Source organism: Lepidochelys kempii, chromosome 10 (assembly GCF_965140265.1).
Source record: "Lepidochelys kempii isolate rLepKem1 chromosome 10, rLepKem1.hap2, whole genome shotgun sequence".
NCBI classification, from domain to species: Eukaryota; Metazoa; Chordata; order Testudines; family Cheloniidae; genus Lepidochelys; species Lepidochelys kempii.
Window position 1 is genome coordinate 17,099,892 of NC_133265.1, and position 23,610 is coordinate 17,123,501.

At 42.9% G+C, this 23,610-nt stretch overlaps 1 protein-coding gene across 4 annotated transcripts in view; it reads left to right on the forward strand.

Moving 5' to 3' along the window:
* The window catches only part of DCUN1D3 (defective in cullin neddylation 1 domain containing 3), a 32,802-nt gene that overhangs the window by 538 nt on the left and 8,654 nt on the right, over positions 1-23,610 (forward strand). Inside the window, exons 2-5 of one of the 4 annotated variants that reach the window (XM_073362238.1) lie at positions 14,161-14,235; positions 16,897-17,107; positions 18,989-19,132; positions 20,087-20,619. In XM_073362238.1, the coding sequence (XP_073218339.1) occupies positions 20,189-20,619 (431 nt within the window). In that variant the 5' untranslated portion in view covers positions 14,161-14,235; positions 16,897-17,107; positions 18,989-19,132; positions 20,087-20,188. Of the gene's footprint in view, positions 1-510; positions 556-14,160; positions 14,236-16,896; positions 17,108-17,596; positions 20,620-23,610 lie in introns of those variants that run through there. The other 3 variants (XM_073362237.1, XM_073362236.1, XM_073362239.1) reach the window with 3 other exon arrangements.

A 23,610-nucleotide genomic window follows, 5' to 3' on the forward strand; every position in this document is an offset into this window, starting at 1 on the left:
TCCTAAAGCTCCTGCAACAATAACTAACGCCAGCGCTCTGATAACAAATAGTTCCTCTGCCTATCTCCTTCTCCCCACCACGTACCCCTCTTAGAGGTATAGGGTACAGCGGTTTCAGGGTTAGACCTTAAACAGAAACAGACTCTTCCTCTGGAGCTATTGGAGGTTATCAGGACCGGGGTGATAGAGAGAACCCCACGGTATTAATGTATGTGAAGTAAAGGGTGGGAGGATTTAGTTTTGTTGCATGCTTAGAAAATGTGGTGCTGTAATCTAGCGTTCCAGTCCAGTGTGCTTTTTTCACCTCTTTTCTTTATATGATCTTCCTACTTGAAGGCTATTTAAGCAGCTTAAGAGAAGTATAGTTCCCTGGCCCCAAGGGGATTAGTGATTAACTCATAGTATCTGTTGAAGTGATGATCATATTTTGTTTGTGGTGCTATGTACAATGATGCTAAAATGTCTTTCTATAAATTATCAACATCGTTACTGAAATACAACCACCTTTAGGGTGAAGGGTGGCCACCAGCTGGCTCATAAACACACTCCACAAAGGTATTCTTTTACAAATATTTAGCAATAATCTAATGCTAAATTATGTGTGTGTGTGTGTATATATACACGTTCATAGTATGTTTCAGAAAGTATGTGTGGGTGAAGTTATTCTTGTTTCCAGAATTGTTTCCATTATTTGAAAATGCTGACCTCACCCAGCCAGGTTTTTAGTATACATCATGTGTGTATTGAGCATGAAAGCTGCAAATGTTCCCTAATCACGCCTAGTGCTTAGGTTATGTAGACACTGTTATAGGTAAGATGGGAATAACTTATGTAAACAATGTTGAAACAAACATGAATTGGAAAGACTTTATTTCGTACTACGATTATCAAAAGGAATATTTGGATTTCTTTATGCAGCGTAGCTAAAACGATTGATGCTATGTTTTATAAAAATGCATGGATACCTTTGATTTCTGTGGCAAGATGCCTGTTTTTGAGAACATTCTTCTAAATTAATTATTCCATCTTTAGGCTGTGGTATGGATTGTAACAACATTTTTTGTTTTTGTTTTTTGTTTTTTTTAACCTCACAATTGCCATTGAGTACCACATTCCAATACTAGACATTTGGCTCTTAAGGAAGAGCTTCAGGTTAAGCCAGTACTATATTTTCTGAAGACTCCTAATACTCTTGTGATCAGCCTTTCAACTTCAGGATTGTTCCATTGTAAACTAATTATTCTGCCTTTAAATTTGGGGAAGTAGTTGACTAGAATGGTTAGAAGATATCTTTTTCTAAATACAGATTTCTAGTATCTAGTTTGGAATCTCCATGTTAAACATTTAATACATGGTTAGTAGTTGTTAATATTTGACTTGGGCTAACAGTGGAAAGAAGTAATGTTGAACATTTGTGCCTCTTGAGTGTGCCTCTAATAAAAGCTTTGCTGGGTCTCTGGTCACTCACTTTCCAGGTACTTATCAGGAGCAGAAGGATGGTCTCTTGGCTAAAACATAGGGCTCGTAGTCATGATATCTGTTCTTGGCTCTGTTTTCTTATTTTTTTAAAAAATTACCTCACAAGTGTACTGTAAGGCTTAATTAATAGTCTGTGAAGAGCTTTTATAGCTCCCTCAGATGAAAGGCAACATGCAGTATGCAACTAAGTATCAGTATTATCAGGGGTGGAAAGGAGCTGCAGCAGTAGAGTTCTTGATTTGTGTTGACAAACTAGATCTAAGTCCAGTGCAACTGGTGTTAGAAACTTGTTGGAAAGTTCAGGTTATACAGTAATTTTTTTATTCTGATTATTTCATAATAGCTAATGTTGAGCTCAACATTCATAAATTTGTTTAAAGATTGCTGAGATACTAAGGGTGTACTTGTAGCAGTAATACTCTTTGACAGCTCAACTTGATGTTCTTGTGATTCCTTCAGTCTTGAGGCTGATAACCTGTATGATCTCTAATTTGCCACTAGATCCCAGAAATGGGGTTGGTGGCCTTCAGAATGCAGTGTTTTGCTTTAGCTCTTACTTAAGTGTTGTCTTGTTCCTGATAAACTTGGCTGATTTGTTCAGTCTCTGATTGTAGCAGTAGTTTTTTATAACTCATTGGGTTTTATAAATTTTTGTAATACACTTTGGTGCTATGATCTTAAGCACTTAACATGAAGGAGGGCAACAATAACAATAACAGGACAAGAGGGTGATTTGGGCAACAAAATCTAGGGCAGTTACTTCTGCAAGTCTGGAAAAAAAGATTACTTAGAGGTGGAGCACTGTCCAAAGGATAGAGGCTGCCAGGCTATCTGACTGGCTTCAAATTCAAGGACCACGTTCTGACCTCTCTTCTGTATATGTCAATGAGGGTAATGAAGAGAACTCTGCCGCCTTCTTCTTTGTAGCCCTATGTAGGAGATAGATAGAATCCTGTACCTTGTGCTCCATGAGTATGTGTATGGAGTGGGAAGAGGGAGGATAGATGGGGAAAGTAATATTCTGAGCTATCATTTTAAAAAGAATCTTAGCCTCTATAGCTGTGACTATAACACTCTGAAAGTGAATCCACTGTAAACTGGCCCAGTGCTGTCTTCTGGACTCTGCAAACAATGTCACTGCCTCTGTTGCCCCATGCTCCGGCAGTCTTGGTGGTTTTTGCTGCTCTTGGTGTAGGAGGTATTGGTTAGTGTCACTACTATTATTGATATCCCTGTGGGTAGTGGTGAAACTGACACACTTTCATTCTGCTGTGTTTGTAAAAGGTACAAACAGCACAAACAATTGAGGTGTTCCATTAGGCATTTAGGTACTGTAGTAATGAGTATTCTAGAAATATTTTAAGTACATTTTTGTTGGCTGGGATGGAAGGACACCAAAAGTGGAGGCTGGGAATTGTTAGAGTAACAGAGATTCTTTCCACTCCCAACACTAAGGCTGAAGAAAGATCTTTCCTATCCTGGATCCTGAGGGGATGAAGGAATAAACTTGAGACATATTAGAGGCTTACTAGCCAGTTGATACAAAGGAGACCTGTAGCAACCCTGCTAGGAATCCCAAATCCTGCTTTCTTCCATGCAGGTGGGGTTCACATTAAGGGGTTGCCTCTTATCTTTCGGTCGCCTTCATCTTTATTTGCCCCTTATTGGCAGGCTTTGTCCTCTGGCTTTTGGGTGTCTAGAAATTTTTTCAAACAATATCTTAAATGGTTTTAATGTTTTGTGGATTATCTGCACTGGTGACATGGATTAATTGTATACTTGACTGTAGGTTATTCTGCAGTAATGACATAGTAACTCAACTTGAAACAATGGTAATTGCATAGTAACTTACGTTAGCATGTGTTGTCTTCTGGTAAAGAGCCAACTGCAATTTACCCTCTTTAAACAGATCCTAGTAAACTGAAGCTCTCTTGAAGAGTGTACAAATGCTAGGCAGCCTTCTATACAACTGAGTTATCTTGGCAGACAACAGACTTCTTATCTTGTCTAGAAGTCTCATAAGAGTCAAATACTTAAAGTGCTGGAATGTTAAGTAGTTACAAATTAAGGTCAGAAAACCCAAGAGTCCTAACTATAATCCTTTATAGCTGACATCTACTGTAACTTTATGCTGCCATGACATAGCATCTTGGGAACTGCTTAGCAGTGGCAACTCTTGTTATTCAGAGAGTCTGAGAGCCCGAGGGATGATGATAGTTGGAAAACCAAATATGAATTTGCAGCTCTGATACCATGGCAAATATACCCAGTATGTGGTGTTTATGCCTACGTAAAGGGATCACCTGTAGAACAGGTGAGGTAGTTGTATAGCCTTATGTACCTCTCGCTTGACATTCTGTGTGAGGTTCTGAACTTCACAGTTCAAACACGATAGAAAAATTACAAAGCAGGGCAATACAGGTGATCCAGGAATTGGAGGCTAAGACCTGAAGAGTCTGAGGGAGCTATGCTTCTGTAGAATGGAGAACCCAACATACTCATGTTGTCTATAAATGCCTTCAAGCTAGATATATGAATGGGAATTATTTAGAGACTCTTTTAATTATTTGTGTAAGCGATGGGAGAAGAACTGATATCTTGAAGGAAAATAATAGGGTAGGTATTAGAAAAGTGTTCTTTAATGGGAGCATTTGGGCAGTGGAAGAATGATGTTTGAGGCACTATTGCTCAGATATAGTCAAGAACTGTTTGTTGGTCATTTTAGGAATACTGAGCAAAATGTAGGAGGTCAGACTAGATTTAAGCATGAGCTATGATTAGGGCCCTACCAAATTCACAGCCATGAAAAACACATCACGGACCGTGAAATCTGGTCTTCCCCCCCCCATGAAATCTGTGTGCTTTTACCCTCTACTATACAGATTTCACGGGGGAACCAGCGTTTCTCAAATTGGGGGTCCTGACCCAAAAGGGGGTCACAGTATTGCCACCCTTACTTCTGTGCTGCCTTCAGAGCTGGGTGGTCGGAAAGTGGCGGCTGTTGGCCGAGTGCCCAGCTCTGAAGGCAGCGCTTCACCTGTAGCAGCACCATACCATGCCACCCTTACTTCTGCACTGCTGCCTTCAGAGCTGGGGGGTCCTAGAGTGACGGCTGCTGACTGAGAGCTCTGCAGGCAGCAGCGCAGAAGTAAGGGTGGCAATATCATAGCATGCCATCCTTACTTCTGTGCTGCTGCTAGGGGCAGCTCTGTCTTCAGAGCTGGGCTCCCAGCCAGCAGCTGCTGCTTGCCAGCTGCCCAGCTCTGAAGGCAGCGCCGCTGCCAGCAGCAGCGCAGAAGTAAGGGTAGCAGTACCGCAACCTCCCTACAATAACCTTGTGACCCCCCCCTCACAACCCCTTTTTGGGTCAGCACCCCTACAATTACAACACTATGAAATTTCAGATTTAACTAGGTGAAATCATGAAATTTTACAATTTTTAAAATCCTATGACCGTGAAATTGACCCAAGTGGACCCTAAATTTGGTAGGGCCCTAGCTATGATACTTTACCAACATTTCACAGAATAGTTCTAAATGCCACCATCGCTTCTGTATGTATATGTGCTTTAGAGCAGGCAAACCTTTAATAACCAGTAGTGCTACTATTGAACTTCTGTCAGTTTTTTCCATTATAACCAAAAAGTTAAGCTGAAAAAGTGAGCAAATTGATATCTAAGGCTGTCATGCTGCTGCTAATATGTCATTGGGTATAAATATTAAACAGATCTCAACAGGAGTGTGTGATGCACAGATTCTGTTTTTTTTATTTGTGCACAAAAGTGGATGAGCAGCAATTTTTACTCTGGATTTCCTAGCTTTTACAATCTAATTTCTTGTTACTTTCATGTATCTAAGCCTCAGTCTGACCCTTTGTTAGCCTTGTGGGGATGGGAAAAGGCCAATCTCTTCAGACAAACATTAGAGATTACTAAAAAAAAATCAAGTGTGTGTTTGTCTTCTAGAGATGGGTTCAAGCAAACAAGTTTGAATCCAAATCTCCTATAGTTTGTGGGTATTTGTATATGGGGCAGTGGTACTGTTCCCAAGCTAAATATTAAATGTTTGCATTACAGAATTTTCAATATAGCAGGGCCTCTCAGTACTCTTGTTCAGTATATAGACACTAATGTAATAGATGCTTTAGAAATGCTGAAGATAAAGTGCATAAAGTATCCAAGCTTCATGTATCTGAAATTGTATGTTATGCCTTCTGCGCAGTGAGTGTAGCTATTATGGTTGGTACATTTTAATTTTTCAAAAGTGAGCAATCATCTAATGAATTCAAAGGTGAAGTGAAAGCTGCCTTTATTTATTTATTTTTTTTAAGTGCCAAGCTATTATCAAAATGCGTGTCGGCTCAAGCTATTAAAAAACGCACAAAAACCAACCAACCAAACTAAACCTTCTAAAGGAGAACCAAAAGGCTTTGTTATTGGTTATAACCTGAGTTCAGGCACTCAAAGGTTCTATATTTCTAGTGTAGCTATTGATGGTGATATTGCTAACTTCTAAACAGAGTCATAAGTTGCATTCCTTATGCTGCTAACAGTAATAAAGAAAGCAAAACTTGGGAAATCAGGCCTTTGCAGGTAATTTAATATTAGTTTCTCCTTTACTTACCAAAAAAGAACTAGATAATTCATGGAGGATAGGTCCATCAATGGCTATTAGCCAGGATGGGCAGGGAGGGTATCCCTAGCCTCTGATTGCCAGAAGCTGGGAATGGGTGAAGGGGGATGGATCACTTGATGATTGCCTGTTCTGTTCATCCCCTCTGGGGCACCTGGTATTGGCCACTGAAGGAAGACAGGATACTGGGCTAGATGGACCTTTGGTCTGACCCAGTATGGCCATTCTTAGGTTCTGTTTTAAAAATAAATAAACTGTATAGAAGTCAAAATATACTCTGTTAAATTTTTATTCTTAATCACTTCCATTTACCTTAAGATTTTATTTAAAACAATCCCGTATACATAATTTAAATACTGCCCCCATGCCAATGAAGGAATTTCCTTGGGAGTTGACTGTGCTCAGAACAAATAATTCCTGTGTGGTGCTAACATGTAAATTTAAATATAATAATGAAAATATTAAGGTGGACAGCAAAGTTTTTGTAAAATTTCTATGAGCATCTGAATTCTAAAACCTGACTTCATTAGGTATTTTGGCCTCTTCCTCTTTTTAGAATTTTACAACTTGTCCAACAAGTTGCCAAAGTTACTATCCTACAGGTTGGGGCTTTCCCACTCATGCCAAGATGTCCCACCATGCACTGAACCTGTGTCATAACACCATTAATCAGCTGAAGCAGGGAATCTGCTTTTGGGGAGAAAAGTCCAATTTTATACATTATTCGGCAGTTGTTTGCTTTCATATTCTTATTTTCTACATACAGAATAAATTAAGTATATTTACATTGACAGATCTACCAAAACTAGATTTAATTTTCTTAAAAAAATGGAAGCAGTCTCACAGCTTCCAAGAATTCTTAAGGAAAGTAAGACAGGTTAAGTCCCACAAACATGTTTAATTCACATTGCAGTCTAAAAAATTTGTCTTACAAGTAAATTTGCTTATTGCTGGGAAGGAGGGAGTTGTTGTCTCCTACTCAAGCTGATTTGACGATAGTCTGGGCAGAGTTTTCTACAGATTCTATTTTGTCCTGGGCAAATTGATAATGCTCAAAGAGATTAAATGCTTGCAGGCCAGCTACTTCCAAACCAGTCGGCTGGAAGTTGAAGCAGGACGAATTCAGACTGGAAATAGGCGTAAATTTTTTTTAAAGTGAGGGTAATTAACTGTTTGAACAATTTACCAAAACGTGTGGATCTTCCATCACTGGAGATTTTTAAATTACAATTACGTTTTTCTGAAATCTCCTGTAGGAATTTTTTGGGGGAAGTTCCCTGGCCTTTGTTATACAGGAGGTCAGACTAGATGATCAGAGGGGTACCTTCTGGCCTTAGAATCTAGGACTCTGCATATCAGTATCTTACCTTACATTTGTCATTTACCCTGCAGCCTTATTGCCTTTAGCTTGTGCAATACGATGGCATCACAGCTTAGCATATTTAAACTACTTGTTAATTTTACTAGTGGCTATGCTGGTGTGCTATTTTGGTTATTCAACTTCTGTATTAGAAACCTCAAGTAACAATGAAGTTATGCTAAAGCCAATAATGAACTCTGGAAACAACATGCTTGGTTATTAGTATTTTAGCATTTAAAAAATCAGTAGGCTTACGGCTTGACTTTTCAGAGTGGCTAAGTATCCAGAGTTGCCAGTGAAGTCAATAAGGAATTATGAAAATTAGACGTTTAATCTTTAAATAGCTAGTGTTATCAGTAAAAACATCTTTGCTTCTAAGCAAAGAGGAACAAATCTGAGTATCATGCAGTGAAAGAAATATTCATTTATGTGTTAAAATGTTGTCATTTTAAAGTAGCTAGAGGATAGGAACTGGACTGGGAAGCAGGAGAGTTGGGTTGTGGTTCACGCTCTGCCACTAACTGACTCCATATATTTGAGTGGTCACTTCATCTGGCTGTGGCTTGGTTCCGCTCCACCCACTGTCCACCTATTTTGGTTGTATAAACTCTTCAAAGCAAAGTCTGTTTCACACTATGTGATTGTACTGAGCCTAGCTCAGGCTTAGATGGGGAAACTGTAGTATACATAATAAGAAAAGCTAGTGTGCTAAGCAGGCTTCTAGGTTTGCATGATGGGCTTCTTAGGATTGTAGCTTGTATGGAGAAGACCAAAGAAATCATCAGCTCACCACCTACAAGTACAGGATATACCCCATGATATTGTACCTGTGTCCTAAAGGATTTATAAACTTTTTAAAAATGATGTTCAATAGAAAATGAAAAGGAACAAACTCTGCGGTTACTTTGTGGTTCAGGTCATAAAAGATAGAGGTTTGGAAGAGGGAAAACATCCAAGAACCAATGCAAGAGTAGTGTGACGGGCTGCCTTTGCTGAAAAAGCAAAGGGATCCAAAAGCAACTTCAAGCAATGGGTCTTTTAAAGAACAAAACTAGTTGTGAGTACCTGTGACGGGATCCCCGGGATGGAGCCTGGGACTGTGGGACCGCTGTGCCCCCTGGGCTGTCTCTCACAATGCCTTGCTAGTGGCCAGCAGCAAACCCCTCCAGGTGCTGTTATCGCTCAGCACGACTGCATGTGGAGACTCCGCACCCAGCTACATTGCATGAATGCTCCCAGAGCCGCTCATGAATCTCACAGAGAAAGGCCCCAGAGCCCAAATTCCCCCAGCTTCCAGCATTACCAGCTTGCACTCTCAAGACGAGCAATGCAGATTTATTAATTGGTTCACCACTTCATCAGTGGAAAGTGGGCATATACCAGCCTTTACAAAACCTGAGCAGATTTACCACACATTTTAGGCAAACTCACTGGTAAAGATAAACAGTAAAAAAAATCTACCTTTTGTAGTCAGTAGATTTGAAGTGATATCAAGGGCATGGCTACACTTGCAGATGTAGAGCACTTTAAGTTAAACCAGCCTTTGGAGAGCGCAGTAGGGAAAGCGCTGCAGTCTGTCCACACTGACAGCTTCAAGCGCGCTGGCGTGGCCACATTTGCGGCACTTGCAGCAGCATTGGGAGCGGTGCATTATGGGCAGCTATCCTAGCATGCAAGTGGCTGCAACGTGCTTTCCAAATGGGGAGGTGGGGTGGAGTGTGACTCTCTTTCTCTCCAGTGTTGTGTGTATGTGGGGGGGGAGAGAGTGGGTTTTTGGGGGACTGAGAGCATGTCAGCATGCTGTCTTGTAAGTTCAGACAGCAGCAGACCCCCGTCACCCCCCTTCGCCTCTCTCCCACACACAGCATTCCACACTAATGGCTTGCTTTGTCTCGGAGCAGATAAGCAGCCAGTTGTCAGAAACGGAGCTTTCAAAGGGCATTTCCGCATTCCTACAGCTGATTCCAAATAATGACAAGAGTGGCCACTTGACTTAAGGGGATTATGGGACCTTTCCGGAGGCTGGTCAGAGCGCAGTAATGTAACACCTCGTTCACACTGGCGCCGCGGCGCTCCAGCGAGGGCACAGCAAACGTTATTCCACTCGCCGAGGTGGAGTACCAGCAGCGCTGTAGCTGCGGACTCGGAGCGCTCTACGTGCCTTGCCAGTGTGGATGGGTAGTGAGCTAGTGTGCCCAGGGCTCCTTTATTGTGCTGTAACTCGCAAGTGTAGCCGAGCCCTAAGTGATAGGCAAAAAACTCTCTACCCTATTAGACTGGGCAACAACTAGACTAAGTAGTTTTTCTGACCACTGGATATTGCAGTTCATAGTACACAGATTTCATCCTTGAAATCTGGGCCAGTCCCCTCAGTTGGTGTCTTCAGAGTGTCCTTGTTACTTGCAGCGTAGGTGGGTGAAGGAGAAAGGCCCAGCATGTGGCCACTGTGTTCTGTTTTATATCCTCAGCCCCATATGCTTGGGGAGCACAAGTCCAGGCATGTCTGGCGGGCATTGCTGAGTCTCCAGGCAAGGTCGAGCAATTCCCCTGGTGTGGTCTCATGCAGATGAGTCATTGAATTGTAGCTCTCGTGCTGGACAATGGTTGTTGAGGGGTTGTTTGACACCCTGCCCGGGCGGGCGTTGGTTACTTTCCTTGCTGTTGCCTCTGGGGAGATAATAGCTGGCTGATTCCCCAACTTACAGCATGTTTTAGTGACAACCATACAACACAATTCTCATAACTTCCTATGCATTAATTATATACATATATGGATAGAGAAATGACTTTCAGCAGATCCTAATCTTTCCCCTGTTACCTTATAAGGCATGCTTTATATGTAATATCATAATTATATACAGATGAGAAATATGGGGGTGGGGGTACAGGGTGTTCCCCCAGGGTATAGAATGTCTCCGTGTTTTTACTCCAATCTTTTAGATATGTCTTCCCCTATCATCTTTCACTTTGTTCTTCAGTCTGTTTTCTTCAGTTAGCCTTGTTCTAAAATTAACACAGCATGATGGGCTGAAACACCTACTTGTAATTTTTTTAGACTGTATTTATTGCAGTTTGGAAACGTTTGACATTTTATACTGTTGCTCTTTCCCTTTCATAGTATGCATTTGGATAAAGAACATAGCAGAACAGGTGTCTTCTGTGCGGAGTGCATGGAAGGAAAGAACTTTCTTTAATGGTACATTCCTAGACTACGTCTTTTGCTAACACAATGTCTAGACATGATCATTTAACAAATTCTTAACTACTTCCCAGCTATTATGGGACTTGCTGCAGGGTAGCTTTGGATGTTGGAAGACGGTCGCAGGTCATGCTACGACGAAGCGTCTGAAATTCTGATTCTTGGCACAGCTAATTGGCCCCAAACCATGAGCTGCAGTCATAGTGAGTTTCTGGACTTGCTGTAAACTGGCTTCTAGAAATATAGGGTGACATTTCAAAGGTGGGGGTTTTGTCCTCTGATTCTACACTTCATTTCCCTGTCTAGCTCAACTTTAAACTGACTTTTCTTACTTAAATTGAGGATTCCCTTGAGAGAGAGCTTCACCTCGGGGGAGCCGAACAGTTTGTAGGCTTCAGAATTCTAACTCGCCTGCTGATTGAGCAATGTGTTCATCAGCTCTTCCATCACTTGATTACGCTATAATTTCGCCCACGAGCAGCAGCAGCCAAAAGTGTACTCAGTCACTTCCATACAGAGCTGGCTGCAAAGACAAACTAGGGAGGTTTGTGTGATCCTAATCACTTTTCTATTTTAATAGGCCTCATGCACAGGGTGTGTGTATGTGTGTGTTAATCCCACACCCCAAAATAAAATATTTCTGTTTGCAGAATTTTGTGCAAACTTTTTCCAGTTTTGATTCATCTGGGTTCACATCCCCTGGGTTTGGACCCAAAACTCAAAGCAAAATTCATCTGACACTAGAATTTTACTTCATTTTGTTTGTCTTGAATTTGTGCAAAACCAGAACTTCAGTGGTTTCACTCATGTTCATAACATTTCTCTGGTTCACTGAAAGATTCTTGAACCTCAACATTCCTGATTAGAGCTCCTCAATTACCACAAAACCTGGAAAACCTTTCCTTTTTCTAGGCTTCCTTGTGAAATATTTCACACATATCTACTTCTGCCGTGGATGGGACTAAGGCCAGTTGTACACAACACATTTTTTTAGGCCTAGCTATGTCCGGCAGGGATGTGAAGATGTGTGATCCCCAACCATTATAGCTTGGCTAGCAAAAGCCCCTAGTGTAGATGCATTATACTGCCAGTTTAGCTTATTTCACTTGGTGGAAGGAGAGAGGAGGACTGGGGCTGGATAAGCTATGCTGACAAAAGTGCACTTTTGCATGTATAAGCTTTGTCCACAGTAGGAGTGCTTTGCTGGTATATCTGTACTGGCAAAGCCTTCCAAGTGGAAACGTGGCCCAAGTCCATTTCTGTCCACCTCTATCTGTTCGTATATAAAGCCTGCTGAAGAGGGCAAAAAGAGTATGATCATACTACTGTTGTTTTCCTCACAAAGATAACTGTTTCCTCCTCAACTGCAGAAGCTCTTGCACCTGGAAGGAAAGTGACTAGAACACTAGTTATTCTGCTTCTGCAGCCTTTCCATATTAAAATGATGCCTTTCTTGCAGAGATCAAGAGTTCCAAAGCACCAAAATGGGGAAGTATAGGAAGCCAGAAGGAGATGCCAAAAAGTCTTAAAACCACTGCATGATATCCAGCAGAAGGGGAGGAAAAGTGAGGGAAGATATGGTGCTCTTGATGGCTTTTTGCATAATCTTTTTTTCCCACAGAGTATTAAACCACTAAAAAGTTAAGGGCCACCTTCTAAATTGCTTTGGTGTAAAATTTCTGTTGACACCAGTGAGGAAGATGCCATGAACTGACAATAGCACATGGCCACCATAACTTTGTAGCCATGACCCAGGGACCTAATTAAAGTGTACTTTGGCCCTCACCACAAAAACTCTGATCTTCTGGAGGACCTTTTAAAATATATACTTGAGTAGATACGACTTCCCTAACTGCTAGCTCAAGCTACTTCTTTATTTTGAATCCCACACGTTAGCGTTGTGAGGTGTGGTAAGTCTAACCTTACAAGTTTAGCAAACCAATGGTAAGAACTTCTGTTAAAATACCAGCTTTGAGTAGTTCTGAAACCAACTATCCCTTGCTGTTTGGAGCTATTTAGAGATTGATACAAGCATCAGGGTACTTACTATAGAGTCTGAACAGAGCAATGTGCAACACAACTGAATTAAAAATAACTAGGGAAAGGTTGGAGCTAACTGTTTTAACAGATGTTAAAATTGCTGGCATCTGGCCTTCAGCAGCATTTCACACTTTCCAGCTCTAGTCTAGACATACCCTACCTGGGTTTTATCTGGAAGTCCATGAGACACAATAAACGTGGAACCTTACAATGCTCTTTTTGGGGGCGGTCCCTTTTCAGAGTAGAGCTACACTCAAAATGGTATTTATTTGGTTCTCCTAGGGTAAGGGTGGGCAAACTTTTTGGCCCGGGGGTCACATCTGGGTATGGCAATTGTATGGTGGGCCATGAATGCTCACGAACTTGGGGGTTGGGGTATGGGAGGGGGTGCGGGCTCTGGGGTGGGGCTGGGGATAACGGGTTGGGAGTGCAGGAGGGTGCTCCAGGCTGGGACCAAGGGGTTTGGAGGGCAGGAGGTGGATCAGGGCTGGGGCAAGGGGTTGGGGTGCAGGAGTGGGGCAGGGGTGCAGGCTCCAGGGAAAGAGCAACAGTATAAAATGTCAAACGTTTCCAAACTGCAATAAATACAGTCTAAAAAAATTACCTCAAGCAGCTCCCAGAAGCAGCAGCATGTTCCCCCTCCACAGCCAGGTAGCTCGGCTTGCTGCCCTGTCCGCAGGTGCCACCCATGGTTCCTGGCCAATGGGAGCTGCAGGGGCGGCGCTTGGGGGTAGGGGCAGTGTGTGCAGCCTACCGGCTGCCCCTATGCACAGGAGCTGGAGGGGGGACATGCCGCTGCTTCCGGGAGCCACGCTGAGCCACAGCACATGTGGAGCAGGGCAAGCCCCGGACCCCGCTTCCCAGTGGGAGCTCGAGGGCCAGATTAAAGTGTCCAAAGGGCCAGATACAGCCCGCCGGCTGTAGTTTGCCCACCCCTGTCCTAGGGACTGGATGTCCCCTTACTCACTGCTAATTGCTGGTTAGTGCATATACTAGAGTATTCACTCTAACTTGTCTTGAGTGCAAGAAATGAAGCACCTCGCTAGAAGTCATAAACGCGCAGGCTAGCGAAATGGCTGTAAGCTGAAACTTCCATTGAGATAAAATAGTGTTGCTGTTTCCGATACCTTATTTATATTCTAGGTACAAATAACAATGTAGCAGCCTGATGCGAATTGTCTCTGAAACTGAGCTAGTGCTGGCTAATATCGCTCTAATCGCTTACTAATGGAAAGGCTGCATAGTTTGTAGAAATGTTACTATTACAACACATAGATTTCAGTTGTGTGTGTGTGTGTATGTATATGTGTATATATAATATATATATTGCAAATTCCTTAGGTGTTCTCATGTATAGTGGTAGTTGGTTGTATTTTTAAAGGTGCATTTTACACTTATTGCAGTCTGCTTTTAAAATGTAAAGATTTCTGAGTAGTCCTCTTGTTTTACAGCATTCCATGTGGAGACCTGGAAGTCTGCAGAAAACTTAAAAAAAAAGAAATGATCCCCCGTGGATTTGAGATTATGTAAGTATTAAACTTTTTGTGATGCTTAATAGACATTTGAGAAGGTAAAACTGCTATTAGAGCAGCCTGACCATTCCCTTCTGAGTAAAATAACTAGAGTCGACCTCTGTAAAGTTTCCAAGGTGGAAACCTTGGATGGGTAGGAAGAAAAGTGAAAGAGCCTGAAGAGGTCGCAGGGTAATACCTGTCTTAGATGTATCCTAAGACATTCTACGCATTCCAGAGCATCTGCACAGAGCTGGAACATCCATGGTACTCCCAACAGCCTCTCCTCAGCCTCCAGCCTCTGGTCCTCTGGATACTATGTTGTCATGCCATACAGCCAGGATTCTGTAGGAGTCTGGATTAATTTCTGTTGGAAACTTTCTAGGGATTTGCTGGGAGATGCTGAGACAGTGAGGATATCCTGCAGAACTTCAGCCATGCTGTCGCCATGGAGTATGCTCCCTGTGTTACGATGGAAGGGGATATACCAATTAGCATGGCTGAACTTCCATTTGCAGTGGGAATCCCTAAACTTTTCATTTCTTTCATGCAATGAAGGGAGATCTGTTTTGGGTTTCCTCTGACACCTACTGCCATTTTGTCCTATTACTCTCCTTTGAATTTTGTAAGTTCTAGTTTAAATTAAATTAAAAACATTCTGGTGCTGTTTATTGCTCCTGACTTCATTATTCTTCAGGTGTTAATGGATTCTTGTCTCACTCTTGGTTCCATTATATTAGTGGTTGCAGTTAAACTTACTGAGCAGTAAGGCATTGTCTAACTTAACCCTCCAACCCCCAACAAAACCCTCAAACCCGCTTGCTTTTTTCCATTCTTATGGAATATTCCTATTTCTTTGACTTCAAAAATAATTGCTATGGTGGAGTCAGTTCATCAGTATTATTCCCTTCAATTACTTTCTTACCTACTTTTTAAAATTAATGGCTGTATTAATAAGATCTTCCTAATGGTTTCTACCTCTTTAATTTTATTTCATGTATAATATGGAAGTCTGCAAATCTTATTCTTAGTGGTGGGCTTTTACTTATTGGTAGTGACTACTAGCTGCTGGGTTCTCAGTTGCTTCCTTCTGGTTGGAAAAAATAGTTTCACAATGGTGCTCTGGATTCTCCATTTTCTGGTTCATGAGCCTGTCTTTCTTATAACATAGACATCTCTAGATGATTCATGCTTAACTGTCAATTATTGCTCAACAGCTGTCTGAGTAGTCAAAATCCTTCAGGAGTACAGTATCCTGTGGCTTTGATTTCCTTAGATTTTGGTCCAGATTTTATTCTCTAGTAGTAGTCTATAACGAATGGTATCTGCAGCTTTTTCCTCCTAGTTTTTATCATTATTCACTTGTCCTGATGTTTTGATCAAATTGCAACTCACATTTATAAATACGTTTAGTGTATATTTTTTTACTCTGTCCATATGGCTTATGGCAATTACACGGCCTTCTAATGCAAAGATCTTAATATTTGGATACATCTGAACTTAACCATTCATATTAACGTTCTAAGTGAGAATACTCTCCTTGAGTTTCAGTTATGCTTGCTTGGTCATACTAGATGATCTAAATCACTTTGAGATCATGTTACTTATTTCCTATACTTACTTTATAATCAGAAGCAATTTTCTTCTGATCCCCCACTAAATTCTGAACTCTCACCAGAGCTCCTGATGCTGCAATTGGATCTCTTCTCCCCCGTCTCTCCCAATAAGAAATATAATTCCCCATATGCACAATTGTTTCTTTTCTTCATCCCATTCTGTTGCATCTTCCACTTTTGAAACACGAGTGGAATGGGAAGCAAAAAAGACTAGCAAGCAAGTGGAGTGGATCCAGCAGTGTGAGAACAGCATTCCCACACTGAAGCAACACTGGAAAACAACCAGAAAGTTGCAGAACAAGATATGTGGAGAAATTGAGTGTGGAGGTAGCTGGACAAGTTATTTAAAGCTGGTTTTGCTATTTTTGGAGCAAGAGTACTTCAAAAGAATTGGAATGTTGCCTCAAGTTTCCTGTACTACAAGAGAAGTGAGGAATTACAACAGTGGTACTTTAAATCTCTTCTGATGTCTGCTTGTAGTAGGTAGGATTACGTTTTGGAACAGCTACTCAGTAGAGAGAAGGGAGATGTTCCACTTCTGGACAAATAGCTGACACTGTCTGGGCTCTGCTGGTGTGGGTGTTGTGCTGTTGTTAGTAAAGCACTGCTAACAGACAGCAAGTCTCATAATCAGACAGATGGTTTGGAATATAGGAAAATCCTTTCTGAAGGGGAGAGGTGCGTGGGCAGACGCTTATTTGAAACTTGGCTAATTTGCACAATATAGGCTAACCTAAAACTAATTTCTGAAACTACCATGAAGATAAGATCTTCTCACCTACAGCGTCTGTTGATAACACTGATGGACGGAGACCTTCATGCTATGTAATATATTCACTGTCATTAGGAAAAGTAGTAATGAGATCAACATTGTCATATTGTAAAAAGTGACTTAAAAATGACTTAAACCAGACTTAAAAATATCAGCAATCTTTTTCTGTGGTGAAACCAATCATTACTTAGGAAGCGTGAGAACAAAAATCACATAGGTAGAGAACATGTACAGCTTGATTATGTAAATCACAATCATGCAATGTGAACTTTCTTCTCTTGTTTCTAGATATACATGAACATAAAAATTGCCATATTGGATCAGATCGGTGACCCATGTAGTGATCCATCCAGTATCCTGCGTCTGGCTTGGGCCAGTACCTGCACTAAATCCTGCACTAGTAGGCAGTTACGGATATCCTGCCCAGAGGGAAATTTTTCCTAACCCCCAACAGCTATAGGTTGTCTTACATCCATATGCATGATGGTTTATACCAGAGGTGGGCAAACTGCAGCCCGTGGGCCTATCCTGCCCAGCCCTTGAGCTCCCGGCTGGGGAGCCTAATCCCCGGCCTCTCCCCTGTTATGCCCCCTCCCCCGCAGCCTCAGCTTGCTGTGCCACCAGCACTCAGGGCTGCGAGCTCTTGCTGGGCAGTGTGACTGTGAGAGTCGCTGTCCTGCCCTGGTGCTCTAGACTGTGCGGCGGCATGGCTGGCTCCAGCCGGGCTACGTGGCTGCTGGTCCTGGTGCTCTGAGCGGCATGGTAAGGGGGGAGGGCGGGTTCTGGGGGGCAGTCGGGACAGGACGCAGGGGGCGGTTGGATAGGTGTGGGAGTCCTGGGGGGCCTGTCAGGGTGCAGGGGTGTGGATAGGGGTCGGGGCAGTCAGGGAGCAGGGTGGGTTGGATGACTTGGGTTCTGAGGGGGGCTGTCAGGGGGTGGGAAGTGGGAGGGGGTGGATGGGGGCAGGGGCCAGGGTGTTTGGGGAGGCACAGTCTTCCCTACCCGGCCCTCCATACAGTTTTGCAACCCCGATGTGGCTCTCAGGCCAAAAAGTTTGCCCACCCCTGGTTTATACCCTGCCAGAAGCCTACCTTTCTAAAAAAAATATTTTGCTATAACACTGGATTTTCATTTTACTCAGTTTCTCTTGCATGCTTAGAAACAAAAACTTAATCTGTGGAGCTACATTATTCAGTTACCTAAGTATGGCGTATTACTTCTGGAAGGAGCTATTAGCCATCCATTCACAAGTAAACTGGGATTCAGACTCAGATCAATTTAAGCAAATCCGGGAGAGAGTTAGTATCGTGGAATCTGCATTCAGTACAGCAGTGTTCTATTCACAATTGATTGACTTTCAGTAGAGTGAAATTACTGTGATGCAGACTGCAGGGGAAAGTGGCAAAGTGGACCTGCAGGCAAATGGGAGCAATGGCACCAGACAGATTGTATATTTAATTATCAAAGAGCTATAACAGTAATGTCAAGTAGCATTTGGCTTTTTAAACAAGCAGCCCTTTATAGTATTTGGGGGAAAAATAAACACAATTAAGCGAACCCTTAAAAAAATGAACTTGTGAAGATAGCACTGTTAAATCAGAGCTGGTCTTGACAAACGTTAAATGGATACTTGCCCCCATATACAAATGGTATGTCAAACGATGCAGATTACCTAAAAGATGTTAAGGATTTGGAATGTTGGAAACCACAGGATGCCTGCTCCTTCTCATGTCCAGTATCTAAGAAGTCTCTTCCATCTCTAGATTCTAGCAAACTGAATGGGATAATGAGGGGAAAATTTTGTTTTTTTCCGAGGGGGAAAACCAGAGCCATAATGGCTGAGTTGCAGTATATCATGTGAACTGTGAAACTAACCGCCTTCCCTACCACCGTCAGAACAAATGATCAAAGCAAGATAAACATATATGAGTTTATTGCATGTGGGATGAGAGAAAATATATTGATTAAATTGTTGTGGCTTAGCCCCAGCAGCACAGGCTTCGGTACTGGCTGTGCAAGCCTGCCTGCTACGCTGGGTACGTATTTGGACGGCCAGCAAACACTGCAGTTTGTGCGTCACTGCTATTGGTACCTGTGATAGCTAGACTAAAGCTAGCTCCAGTATAACTAACGTGCTGCAGCCACACCTCTGATTGCAGTGTAAACATCCCCTTCGTTTCTGAAGCAATCATTTGCCGTTGGTACCACTTCTGGTAGTGGTAACTGGCAATTGCCTTACAATTACAGGTCCAAGTCCTGAAGCACTTACAACCTGAACAGACAAGGAGCAGGAAGGAATAACACATACTTCTCTATTTGCCTTTTTTGTATTTTACATTGGTTACTTACTCTTCCTTTTTTCATCTCTCACTGGTTCCAGGTTGTGGAAGTAAAGTAACAGGGAAGCTGTAATGAAAAGGCACTAAAAGTCCAGTTTCTCATTGGAGGCTGTTGCTTAATTGGCAGAGGCAAGATACAAGCCAATAGTTGTGACTGGAGGAGCAGAAATAAGATATACAATTCTGTACTTTGAGTTACTCTGATTTTCTAAAATGTTTAAGCCCTAAAACTGCTGCCCTTTGGCATGATAGTTGTCAAGGGATTTCTTTTAGTTTTAATCTGAATCTTTTTGCATTGGTAAAATATGCTCTGTAAAAAAGTTGTAACTTTCATAATTTGATTAGAATGAAGTGGCTACAAAAGAAATTATGGTGTTTGGTTTAAATTTATAAACTGAAATTGGGAGTATTAACTCCTTAGTATGTGTGTGAAACTTTCTTGGAAAATCCCCCCGCAGTCCCTCACACTCCTTCTCTCCCAAGGGACTGGGATAGGTACTTGAAACCATGAATAATAGCTCCTCTATTAAATACATATTATTATCTTCCAGGAAAGATGCATCTCCAGTTTTAACCACCTTCCCCCTCTGTAAACATGCATACATGCAAACATACATGGAAACAAAAAACTAGATTTTGAATGTTGGTCAGAAACTGACCAAAGCCAACAAAAAGCCAAAGTTAATGCTGGGGCTTCCAACAGAACATAGTGTCCTTGGCTGATGTTGCTTTGTTTCACAGTCTTGTATTCTGTATGTTAAGTGTATCATGGTTTTTTAAATGATTTCCTCTAAAATATTTCTCGGTTGGAGTAGTCTGTCTTGATGAATTCTGCACATGAATCAACCTCTTTGTAACCTATGTTACAGTAAGAATTTTAGGAATTTCCTTTATTAGGACGCGTTAGTGTACTGCAGCTGCTGAGTGAGCTGCATTGATTTCTAGGTAAAGCAACAGACCTTAGTTGAAATTGCCTGTATTTATGGCATACACTAGCTTTCTGTACATTATTCCTCTTCAGTAAGCAAAGCTTAAACTCCTGAAGTTAGTCTCTTGTTTGTTCTTCTGTGAATGTTACTTAACTACTTAATATGGTCTCTGTGGGAAAACAGTGATTTGATTTTAAACCTTATTTCCAGGTTAGTCGACTCCCACTGATGGCATGTTGAAGTTCATTGAACAGCAGCTGAGAGGGCGTCTGATCAGAAGGGGACTGCTCTAAAAGCTGGGCTTGCAACAACATGGGCCAGTGTGTCACTAAGTGCAAGAATCCTTCTTCCACCCTTGGCAGCAAAAATGGAGATAGAGAATCTAGCAGCAAGTCTCATGGCAAAAGAAGTGCAGTTCACAAAGAAGAACATACCTCAGTATGTGTGAAATCCTCTGGCGACATACTTGTCAATGGGACAAAGAAAACGGATACTGCTTTAGACTCTAGTCAACCTTCAACTTTCTCTGGGGATGCAAAGAAAGAGCCTGTTTCCGGCACAGAAGAATCTTCAGCCCAAAGGATTGGGGAATTGTTTAGGAGATACAAGGACGAACGGGAAGATGCCATACTGGAAGAAGGCATGGAACGTTTTTGCAATGACCTCTGTGTTGACCCCACTGAATTTAAAGTGCTAGTCTTGGCTTGGAAATTCCAGGCAGCTACCATGTGCAAATTTACAAGGTTAGTTCCTACAGCACTTGTAAATAGAATATATTTGAACATATAAAATATCTTCTATATACTGGTGAGAAACCCTGTTAACTTTGAATGCTCATTCCTTTTAAATATGTAATTTGATTGAACTTAAGCAAACAAAAAAGTAGTTATGAAAGGAAATGCCATTCATTTTCTGCAACACGTCAGTCTTCTGTGCTTGAAGGCACACTTCAGAAATTTTGCTGCCTATGGTGAAAAGTGCATTAGAAATCTCCGAACTTCAGTATAACGCTGACATATCACAATCAGTCTTATCCTCTTGAGTACCAACTTGATAGTAATGTTAGATACTGCTGAAACTGATCTTTACTTTAATGCAGATAAGAGAAATGTAATGTAAAGTTAGCTACTAACATCTGTGTAATCCACTGCACTTACTTGCTATTACCGTTCCGATAAAACAGCATGCTAAGTAAATTAATCTCCTGTACAAGGTTCCCAGACTGCCAGTGTTGTACGTGGCATTTGTGCATTCTAGGAGCTAGAGACCAAACCGTTTTTCCTTGTTTTTACATTTTTATATAGTGTCTTTCATGCTGGTCAGCAGCAATGCTTTTAAACACTATATATTTACAGCACCACTGAAATGTAGCTTTCTCTGAGGTGGAGGGTGGCAACCAGTTGCCTTTTAGCACATTTCACAGTATTGGGGAGAAGGGAAACTTATATTTATACTCCTGAGGGAATTCTGCACCCAAAAAAAAATTCTGTGCACAATATTTTAAAATTCTGCAAATGTTATTTGTCAATAAAGTGTGGAGGCTGGTTGCACAGAGGTGGGAGATCACCCTGCAGTCTCCTCCCCCACCTCCAGACGCAGACTTGGCAGTGAGGTTGCACGCGAACCTGACACAGTGCAAGGGCTGGGCTTGTCCCAGAAACACCCTGGGGCCCTGCCCCTCTGCACCAGGTGTGGGCAGGCAGGCTCAGCTCAGCAGGATCCAAGTGTGGAGGGGCTTAGTGTGGGGGGGGCAGGTGTGGTGTGAGAGGGTTCTGGGGGGGGGGGGGGGGATCTGGATGCACAGGAGCTCATGGGGTGGGAGAGACTTTGCAGGAGGGTCCAGGTGAAAGTGGTTGGGTGTCAGATGGGGAGTCTGGGCGCTGGGAGAATGGGGTTTGGTGGGGTGGGGGTCCCGGTGCAGCTGGTTGGGGCTTAGTGGGGTGGGGATCCAGGTGTGGGGGGCTCAGTGGGGTGGTCAAGATGCATGGGGAGGGTTCGAGTGCGGGGTGGCTCTGTGGGTGGTGGTTTTAGTGCAGGAGTGGGGGTACAGATGTAGGAGGGAGGGGCTCAGCAGGGGTCCATAGGTAGGGGCTTGGTGGGATGGGAGTTTGCAGGGGTTCTGGATGCAGGATTGGGGGAGTTCAGCAGGGAGGTCTGGGTGAGGAGGAGTCCGGATGCATGGGGTTGGGCTGAGGGGCGACCTCTCCCCCCACGGCCAAGGAGCGATGGGGGCAGGAAGTGGGGCAGGGTGTGGAGCCGGGGAAGGTTTCTGGGGGTGGGTCTGACCCAGCCCCAGGGCCTTGGCCACTCTGTGCAGGGGAAGTTCACTCCTCCCCCCAACCCTCAGCCCAGCTGGGAGCAACAGGTGAGCCTGGTGCAGGGTAGGAGCCACAAGCTGGAAGCTTGTCAGGGGCAGTTTGGGTGCAGGGGGTGGGGGGATTCTGGGAGTGAGGGGGGTGAGGCTCAGTGTGGGGGTCTGGGTATGAGGGGTCTGGATGCATAGGGGTTGGGCAGATGTGGGGTGGGTCTGACCGGCACAGGCTAAGGCATCCCCAGCTCCCTCTGCCCTGTGATTTACCTCTGTGCCCGCTGCTCTGGGTGCCCAAAACCACAGACTGGTGCTGCTGGGGAGGGCCACAAGACCGTTCTTGCGGCTTCCATTTGCTTCCCCATCAAAAAAAGTCATTTTTTTGTGGGGAAGCAAAGAAATCTGCAGATGACATGAATTCTGTGCCCACGCAGTGGTGCAGAATTTCCCCACAAGTATACTTAAAAACCCAACCAACCAAAATCCTGAGGCTTTTCAATGCCCAGTCAGAGAAGACAGATCCTCTCTTCCGAATATTTAGATATGTAGTCGCTTTAATGAAATAGTTAGTGGTCATAATTTCAAAAGATTTAAACTGTTTGCATAGCACACTAATGGGTAGCCTCCCATTAGATGCTGGAGGTTGGGCTTTCCAGTCCTACACTACCAACAAATAATCCCAGGATTATTGCACTTTGTCCTAGGAAGTTCCAGTGCCCAGTAACTTTGCTGTGTCTGTGCAATTCCCTCATGACTACTAGCCATGGCCGCTGGGAAGTAAAGGAGTTGGTATATCAAGTCTTATGCATGGCACTGCGCAACTGACTATTAGGCTGGCTCCATTCAGCACCAATATAATGCTCTTCCTGCTGCAGACTCCCTGAGTGATATCCTTTCACCAGTAGAATAGCTACCATATGTAGCAGTAGGTTTCAGGCAGCCTGGCTTGCATTGGGTGGATTGTTTCTCAAAGTACAGCTTCTAGTTTTTTCTCTAAACAGAGAAATTCAAGATCTCATTGCTGTCTTCCCCCTGCCCACAAAGAAAAGTCCGCGATCCGCTCATTATCGTATGAAAGCTAACCATACGAACTGGATGGGTCATGGCGCTAGTAGAAGAACAGATCCTTCGAACTGTAGATTGTCAGGTTAAAAATGGCCCTAGATTGTAGGAACTAAAAACCATTTGTATATAACTGTTCAGTAGCCTATGTAAATTGAGCTGGTGATCTCTGTTCAGTGCCTGGTGAGCAGGTGCCTGATCATTGACTCTCACAACCAGAACTCTCGTTTCACAGTCTTGGCAGAGGGACCGGAGACTGAAGGATCACTACAGTTGAAGTTGCTCCTTGACAGTGATGTCTGCAAAGCATTATTTAGGACAGGCACCCAGGGTGGCTTGCATTGATGTTGCCTGTACGATGCTT